The sequence below is a fragment of the Ovis aries genome, chromosome 1, assembly GCF_016772045.2.
Source record: "Ovis aries strain OAR_USU_Benz2616 breed Rambouillet chromosome 1, ARS-UI_Ramb_v3.0, whole genome shotgun sequence".
Taxonomy (NCBI): Eukaryota; Metazoa; Chordata; class Mammalia; order Artiodactyla; family Bovidae; genus Ovis; species Ovis aries.
In genome coordinates this window covers 89,923,116-89,932,348 of record NC_056054.1, presented here as the reverse complement: position 1 = coordinate 89,932,348, position 9,233 = coordinate 89,923,116, and the positions used below count along the sequence as shown (strand labels likewise).

Here is a 9,233-nt window from a genome sequence, read left to right as displayed (position 1 = left end):
TCTGCCTGTTATCTCTCATTTATTTAGCTAGACTGTAAAGAGCCAAAACTCGGTCTGCATCCTATGCCTCTGCATAGCCCATACATTAGCTTGGTACTGAAATGGGTGAATCATTTGAACATTCACCAAGCAGTAACTACTGTATCCCAGATGCTGGGAATGTGAAGGAGTGCTAGATGACCTCAGGTCTCAGGGAGACCTTTTCTCTCCTCTCTGGGCAGCTTTGGGCCTGGCAGACTGAGGCATAAATCAGTAATCTTATTACAAGATTATTCTTACATCTGACTGACTCCTCCAACTTCCATCCCTAACTCCTGATGCTGAATGGACCATGATTAACTAGAGGTGCCTGCACTGAGACCTGGGGCTCCATGTCCCTACCTGCTTTCCTTACTCACCTGCAGCCTTGTCCAAGACACAGTAGTCTGGGGAGTTGTCAAAGTAGACCAGGTCAGTCCGGGTAGCACGGCGATAGCCTTGGCGAGCTGCCGTGAAGTTTGCGCCATCCTGGGTGGCTGTTACTTGCACAGCCCCGTCATAGCGCCGCCGCAGGTAATCACCTGTGCGGCGGAAATCTGAGAGCGCGCGCCAGCAGGTGCGCAGAGTACAGGAGCCACTCACGCCATGGCATTTACACTCCAGCTTCAGAAACCGCCGCACAGCCTGGAAGGTGGGGACGCAGCGAAGGGAAAAGCAGTCAGGATACTTTGTGGTCATCCCTAGGACTAAAAGCATGAGTGCCCTGAAGTCTGCTGGCCCTGGTCAGCTGGTGGAGCCACTGGTTCTTCTGTTCTCTCCCCAGTCAGATCGCACCCATTCTTCCTGACCAGATTCTTCCAGGAAAGCTTCCTAGACCAACAGTGCTTTTATTTTCATGAAAGCCCATTTGAACTTTGAAGCCCCAGGATTCTGTTCATAGCTATGGCACATCCTCTGTTTTTTTTATGTCTCAGAGTTCAAGGTACCATGCCTTCTGCTTTTGTGGCATGTCATTTTCCAGCACAGTGCTAGGCATATAGGTGGTGCTCAAAGGCCAGTGCACTGACTGGAATAAGCTCTAATCCTCCTCAGACTTTAGGAGGTGATTTCTTTAAAAGCTATTTCCCTTCTTTTCTCCACCTTTCCTTAATTCCCACCTATGTGAAGACTCTTTATGCTCCAGGTTGAACCTTGGCATTCCCAAAGGTCCCTTGTGTTTACTGCTCCTCTTCCAAGGGTTGGGGCTTTTGGAAGTAATCCAGAAGCCTTCAGCCCTTCTACCTTCACATTCACTCCACGATCATAGGTATACGCATGTACATGCACACATATGAGTACTGACCGTGCGACCACAGCGATTGTTATGTAAGTTCATGAGAGCCCGGGCATCCTTAAGCCTCTTCTCCTTGGCATCCACGAAGGCTTTGGCAAAGCGAACGCCATAGTGGATGTTGTCACTGCAGCCACCCCAGTCAAAGTCCCCACGTTGGTCATGGTGTCGGCCACGGGTGTAGGGGTCACAGCTGCACACACTCAGTTCACCCTGGCTACAGGCACGAGTGATAGCATGGACCACCCCTGCTGATGAGATGGCATATACAAATGCTGCCTCCCGGCTACCTAGAGAGAGAAAAGGAGAAGCATGTTTCAGGAAAGAGCCCCACGTCTGTCTCCTTCTTCAGCCCACACAACCTCCAACTCTAAAACCTCTTTTCCTTTTCTTTCCCAGGGAAACCCCTATGCTTCCTTTATTCAGAGTACCCTTCCCTTCCGAGAACGTTCCCCAGAGTGTCTACCCCCTTCCCCTCAGCCCTCACAACTCTCTATCTACTTCTTTGTACATCTGACCTCTTGGGCTGACCTGTACTCCTGCTTCCTTCCAAACTCCCTGGGTCCAGCCATTGAAAACTTTCACAGTGAATCTTTCCCTCCCACTGAGTGCCAACCCCTGCTTAGCCAAGTCAGCCTCAGTCCACATTCCAGGCCTTTTCAGGCCCACTCTGCTGGACAGTTCCCCTGCAGTGGAGCCCCCAGCCCAGGGGTCATCCTATTTGAAGAGACAGGCTACTTTCTCCAGCCAGCTTTCTTCCTTCTCTCCTCTTGGGGATTGATGAATCATCACTCTTGTCCCTCTGACACCTCCAGAATCTCGTCTCATTCCCTTTCTCCTAGTTTACTGTTTAGCTCTGCTTAGCTCTTCTGCTGAGCCAAGTCCAAGCCACTGACTTCCCAAATATTTACATATCACCTTTCTGTTTATCTCTCCCTCCCATTACTATAATGTTGGGAGTGTTGCGCTGAGGGCAGTGATGGTGTTGGTAAGAACAGAGCAGCCATTTCCAGTCCTCAGTCTTACAGTTCATGGATGGAAGTCTGAAGGCTGGGGGGTTGGGGATGGAAGGAAAAGGGAGGATGAAGGATGGAGGTTACCAGGGAATGCTGTTGCTCTGACCCGTCATCCTGGAACCCTGGGATTTAGAAGGGCCACTGACTACATATCAAAGGTACTGAGGGTCTGTTTCCAACTGTATCCTGGGCTCTGCCCACAGTTTTTACTCCTAATTATGAGGCAGAATGTAGGAAAGAGGCACTCCACCCACTACCCACTCACCACCCCAACCAAGCACAGAAAGAGAAGGAACTGGAAGAAGCCCCTACTTCTGAGCATGACACGGCCAAAGACAGTGTGGTCCCGGTCCAGGGTGGTGCAGTTCCAGCGATGGTGGCGGAACTGGTGCTGACACTCTCGGATCCACTCTCGGGCACCCTCGCCCACGGAGCGCATGATGTCTGGGTAACGCTGGCACAGCTGCCGCTGCCGGCTCACCAGCCCCGGGATATTGTCACAGATCACACGGGCCCCTAGTGCCCCGATGTACCTGCAAGGTGGAGAGGGCCCTGTCAGAGCATCTGGCTTTATTCTGCAATCCAGGGGCAGGGGGCAGGGTGGGGGGGAGTAACTAGGGGAAAGGCTTGGCACTCAGACCTTTAGAGGTTCCTTCCCTGTCCTCCAACCCATATTCCCCAAGGCCTCAGGGAAGAACCAATCCCCACAAGCCTTCAAGAAACATTCTGTTTTAGAGAGAGTAATTGAGTGGTCTCCCACCATCACCAGTTCCCCAGCCAAAAACCAAAGGGACACACACTCCCAAAACACAGGCCAGGCATGTGTCACGTACACAGAAGCTATGGACATGTCACACAAACCCCATTGCCTGTTTATCTAATCAATGTTAAGAGCCTCATGGAAAAATAGCAGAATTAGTGTCTGAGACAGCATTGTTACACCCACATGTCAGAGGCATGTCCTACATAAACTGGTTCATATAGCATGGTTTGGGGGAAGAAGGATGGAGGTGGGGAGGGGTCAGTGGGAAGACAAATAAGTGGGCAGTTCTGAGTGATGTTTACAGCTCCAGTCAGACCCATATAGCTAAAAGTCCTCATTCCCAATGGTGAGATCTGGGAAGGAAGACCCCCATGCCACTCTCTTCCCCATACCCTTTACTTCTATGTCCCATGACCTTTCTTAACTAATGAGTCTTTCAAAATCATCCTTCCCAATTTATAGGGCATAATGTCCTGGATGAATGTGCATGGGCAGAGGGCTGTTTGCAGTGGGAAATCAAAGGCCAAGATTAAGCAACAGAGTGACACTCCCCATATTCCAGTCCCCAGTCTGCCTAGGTGAACAATTATAAGAAGATCAATTAGATGAGGAGAGCTACTAAAAGATATGTGGGTTGCTACAGTCATTATTAATTTTCTTAGGAAGTGTTTTTTCTTCATTCAAACACAGTTAGCCCTGGACTCCACCACAAGCCTCAGGAAGAACATTTCAGAGAGAAGGCAGGAGTTCATCATCACCTTTTCTCCCCACAAGGCCAATCAAATGAGATCTGACCCATATACTCATTCCCCACCCCCTTTCTCTGTTTCCAGCACCGCCCTTGATTTGCTGGGAATTCTTTATTCTCCTGTCCTAACACATCAAGGGATGCCTTCATGCCCCTTTTCTGCACAGGTGGGGGCCCTGGAGGGTTGTTGCTGCTACAGACAGAAAAGATTCGATTTGAGCTGTGAATGAGCCTGTGGTTTGGGAAAGGCCCCAGAATGGGCCTAGAAGTGGGTGAGGAGAAGGGAGGGCAGCCAGAGGGGAGAGGGAAAAGCTGGACTGCCCTGGGCTCTGTGTCCTCTGCAACACTCCCCCCTCCCCCTGCACTCGCAAACCCAGCCCTCACCCACAGACTGGATCACCACTGGTGACACCAACTCAAACAAACACAAGGAGGGCTGATGCTTGCCTCTTCTGGAACTCAGCAGGGCTGATGGGGCCCATCTGTCCCGGGGAGGGGTGAGAGGGCTGGTCCACCACTAGCAAATCCCATGGAATCAGCGTCCCCAGCACTGTCCATCAGGGCAACAGCTTCCAGGAACAAACAAAATAAACACCCTGGTCTGGGCCAGGCCGGAAAGGGCTGCCTGACGCACAGCCGGGAGTTACACCCACTGCCGCGGTGCTTTGTTTGGAGAATCAGGACCGTTGGAGTTGGAGCCTGTCCCTGTCTCACCACCATTCTGCTTTCCCAGTTCAGCCCTGAGTACTGCTCTAGGCAATGGGTGTTTGTTTTTTTAACTGGGGCTTGGGAAGAGGGGGGTTGGACGGGAATGGGAGACCAGTAATCCAGCCCTCATGAGACAGTCTGGAGTAGGGCAGGCCAAACTCTGGTAACAAGTCCTTCCTGTGGTCTAACTTAACTCCATTCTGCTGCAGCCCACATCGGTCCTTCCTCGTTACATCCTCGCTGAGCGTGGGAATATCTGCTCAGTATCTCCTATGGGAAGAAAATTTCCTCTACTACCACTCTTAACCCACTGCATATGCTGCTTTGAGAATATGCAGACCAGGACTTCCAATGGTCAACACCTTGTAGTCAGTGTGGGGGCCTCCAATAAAGCAGCTTGAGGTCCACCCACCCCTATGTTCCTCTAAATTCAGCATGTGCCTACAAGATGCCAACCATGTGCCAAGCACTGAGTTCAGCTGTTAGGGGCACAAAGATATTTAAGGCATCTCCCAGCTGATGGGCCAGTAGAAATGCCCCTGACTCTCTAGCTCTGTTCCCCTTCCAGAAGTTTTTACTTTCTTCTCAGCTTCCTGCTCCAGAATGCTCTCTCTGCCTGCCTTTGACCAGTTCCTATCCCTTCCTCTGACAAAGTGACTCATACCCTACTCTAGCTCTTTGCTACTCAAAGTGTGCTCCCCAGAACAGCAGCATCAGCATCTCCTGGCAACCTGTTAGGAATTCTGTGCCTCAGGCCCCATTCCAGGCCTACTGAACTGACATTTTACCAACATCCCCAGATGATTAGGACATGCTGCTCTTTGAAGGCAGGGGGTTGTATTTATTTTGTTCAGTATCTCCAGTACCTTGAACAATGTCTGGCACAAAACAGGTACTCAATAACTATTTGTTGAATAAAACAAAACCTGACTGCTCTGATTTATCCCCCAACTCCATACTCCTCCTAGCTAGCCATAAGCATCATTTCAACTACAGCTTTACTCCTTGTTGACACTGCAGGTGTTTTAAGTTTGTATCTTTTGAATGAGGCCAGGGATCCTCTTTTTGTTCACTTCCTTTCTTTTACAGTCCTTAGTGTATGTACATGGTTTAGCCCAGCCCATATTGGACGTTGAACACAAGGATAAAACTATTATCCTCCCTGAATATCTTAAGACAGTATCATTTATATGATACTTGACAGTTCACAAAACATTTTTCTACACAAAAATCCTATGAGAGGGCACTCCATTTTACAGGTGAAGAAACTGAGGTCTGGGAGATTAACAATACTCAGCGCTGTCCATCAGGGCTAGTCAAAGGAGAACTGGGGTGAACCAAGGACGTCGGACTCCAAAGTCCAAGCTTATTTTCAATTCCAAGCATAAGAGAAGCACACAATGTTTAACCAGGCGTAGACCAATCAGACCTCAAAATTGGTGTGAACTTGAATTTCTTATTATGCCCCTCCTATCCTTCAGTTTCTTCGTGTGTGAAATGGGGATAATATTATCTGTCTTGCTGTATTATTTTAGGAATTGAAGAAGATTGTGCTTATAAGCGTTTGGCCATAGTATCAGGAACTTAGGAAGGGCTCATTAAATAGCAGTTGTTGATAACTAATGTTAATATTGAGGAATTCCCCAGGGGTGGGGAGGGTGCAGGTTGGGGAACTGAGATCCCAGAAGCCTGGTGGCAAGGCCCCCAAAAACACACCCAATAATATTAATGTCACGATACCACTTTGTTCCTCTTTCTGTGAACCACAGTCCTGAATACAGTCCTGCTCTTGTGATTCCCGACATCCAAGCCCCTGCAGAATACAGACTAGTACAGGGAGGCACATGCCAGGAGACCCCCATTTCTTGTTCTATTTTTCTTGGTTAGAAGAGACCATCCGTTTCCTCCTCCACTTAAAGATCAAAAGAGGAAGGGAGTGGTTGGAGAGTAAGGGGAAGGGCTGTGAGGAAGATCAGATTGTTAACTAGTGATCGTGATGACATTCTGCTCCTGAGTGGAACATGGATACACACAGAGTCAACAGGCATCTATCTCTTCAGAGGGTTGTACAGAATATCAATCTAGCTGATTTTTTTGTTCGTTTCCTAAGAGAAAGAGAGAATCACCTTGGGGGCCTAACCTGCCTTTGGAAAGCAGCTTTCTACTTTATCCCAGAAGTGATGACTACTGAGGCAGGCATCTGGGGCCTGCAGCTATGACCCCTATGAGGCAAGCAGACTGAAATGGCCTCGCACTCACTGCCCATCCTGGCCCTGTTGCTGCCTTCCTCCAGTTCACAGGGACTGCTGAATCCCTCCGTATCACCCACTCATCTGCTTCCCTCCCTCCCTAGCTAGCTCTTTCACCCAGGAGTTTTTCCAAAATCTTTAATATGAACCACATGGGGGGAGAGTAATAGAGGGAGAAAGGAAAAGAGGGTAGCCAAGGGGACAAAATGGGGGCTCGGAAGAGCCCCAGTTAGGCCTTTAGGAGCTGCTTAACCAGGATGCTGAAATTACCAGAGTGACACTTCCTCACCTAAACAGCAAGTGGACCAAGGCTGCCTCCCAAATTGGTAAGAAGCAATCAAGAGTCCCTAAAAGCAAACTGTTATCCGGGATGGATAAAGATGCACAGTGATCAGTTCATTCTCCGTCTACAAGGCCACTGAAGGCACAAGTCTCCAGACAAAACTGAGCCCATGAAAGTAAAGGGTAGCTTTGATCTCACACAGAACTTTGAAGGGCTTTTCTCCTCATCCCCTTCTTCCTTTTCCTTTTCTAAAAGAATGTTTCAAGCCAGATGTAAGATATGGGCCTCCCTGCTCCCCCATCCAGAACCCCCCTCCTTGCCTTCCCCAACACTGCCGAGATAAAAAAGATCCCAAGAAGAGATTTTTCTGAAACAGGAAAGCAGGGAGGGGGGCAGGGCGGGGGGGGGGGGAAGATGGGGATGGAGAAAGACGCATCTTGAAATGATAGGAATCTGCGGCCCAAGCTCGCTGGCCCTTCAGCCAGCTACCCCTCACCCTTCTTCAGCCAAGATTCCAAATCCAGAGAGAAGCCACAGGGTACAAGGGGGAAAGAGACCACACTCTGTGGAGGAGGTGGAGGTCTGGGGGGAGGGGCAGAGCAAGGAGAGGAAGGCGGGCATTGCATGGGTAAAGAGGGGTAACAGCCCAGTCAAAGAGGCCAGTTTAATTGGGGGGTGAAGAGGAAAGACAAGACTACTAAGTCATTTCTCAGTCCCACTCTCCCCCTGCTCAGCCCCTAGGAGGTAGGGGAGGAGAGAGGGCAGCTCAGTTCTGGGAGAAAAAGATGGGTGCCATCTAGACCCGGGGCGGGGGGGGGGGGGGGTGGAGAGAAGAACAGATACCCAGTGGATTCGTAATTCCTTCTGCCTCATTTGCCCTCATGTGAAATGCCTGGTGTCTAAGGCCTGCAAGAAATCTGAGGAGAGGATCTCTTAATGCTTTGAGACTAGAAGCCTCTAGTTCTTAGAGGGGAAAAGATGGGAGAAGGGCTCATCTAGGGAAGAAAAAGGAAGCAGAGAAGGAGATAAAGGTTCGAAGCGAGATCCGCAAAACAGGCTGAAGACAAAATGTCTAAAGCATGCAAACCCAAGTAATCTGTCTGTTTTAGTTGTGGGAGTTAAGGGGGTAGTTTTTGCCTTAATTCCATTTCTAAACCTTGCGCTGGGTACCGCTGCCTCACCCGCGCCTCACTGCGCAGTGGGGTGAGGGTCGACCAACGAGAGGCTCGTCCAAGTTTGCCAGCTGCCTCTTTCTCCACCTCCCGAGGGCAGGCGGGGACAACCTCAGGGGATCGGAGAGTTCTCTTGGACGGCCACCGCGGCCCCAGACTGGTTCCTTGAATCCATCCTAAGAGAAACTCGTAAGGTAGCTTTTGCCCTACGAGAACTGAGCTGAAATAGAGGAGGTCTGAGAAGCCTCGATTACCCCGCGTCCCTGCTCCGAGTACCTAGCGCCCTCATCACCGGACGGGGAAGGAGCGGCGCCACCTTACCCCCTCCCCATGCCCCTGCGCCCCTTGGCGACTTCAGTGACAGTTGAGCCCGGATCGTCTCTAATTCCCGTTACAGCGACAACCTGGTCTCCTGAGCAGCGGGGGCCGGGAGCTGTATATTCCCTTTGGGCGCGTCTGGCCCCTTTAACCCAGGACCTCACCCTCCCAACCCCGAGAGCCACACTCACCACCAGGACGTGTCTACGCGGGCCGGCAGCGTCAGCAGCAGTAGCAGCAACAGAAGGCAGGCAAGACTTAGGCGGGCCGAAGCCCGAGAGCCGTCGGGGGCCGTGGGTCTGGCAGCCGACTCGCGGACAGGGGAGCGAACGCGTCGAGGGGGTCGCTGCGCGGATTCCTCCGCACCACCCGGCCTCAGCATAGCTCCCCGAAGACTCCCGCCACGCGGCCCGGAGGGGCGTGGACCGGGCACCGGCTGAGGGTACTCAGGCTGCTCCTACTTCACCCCCCTGGGGGGCCATAAGGCTCGCCGCCGGCCGGGGACCCAAGGGCACCTAGTGTCCAGGAGCCGGGGCGCCAGGTCCCGGAGAGGGGCACAGGGAGCCGTGTCTGGAAGCCGACGACACCGCGCCGAACTCGCCGAACCAGGCAGGGTTGCGGTGTCAGGGGGTCGGCGGCGCGGAGTGGGGCTGCGGACAGAGTGTGC

General features: G+C 51.5%; 1 protein-coding gene across 1 annotated transcript in view; it reads right to left on the bottom strand.

Annotated features, from left to right (window-relative positions):
- WNT2B (Wnt family member 2B) overlaps window positions 1–9,233 on the bottom strand; it is a 22,154-nt gene extending 12,921 nt beyond the window's left edge. The window contains exons 1-4 of the mRNA XM_004002328.6: window positions 8,758–9,233; window positions 2,638–2,858; window positions 1,322–1,599; window positions 399–663 (exon numbers count right to left, since the gene is read on the bottom strand). Of these exons, the coding sequence (XP_004002377.1) occupies window positions 399–663; window positions 1,322–1,599; window positions 2,638–2,858; window positions 8,758–8,948 (955 nt within the window). The 5' untranslated portion in view covers window positions 8,949–9,233. The remainder of the gene's footprint in view (window positions 1–398; window positions 664–1,321; window positions 1,600–2,637; window positions 2,859–8,757) is intronic.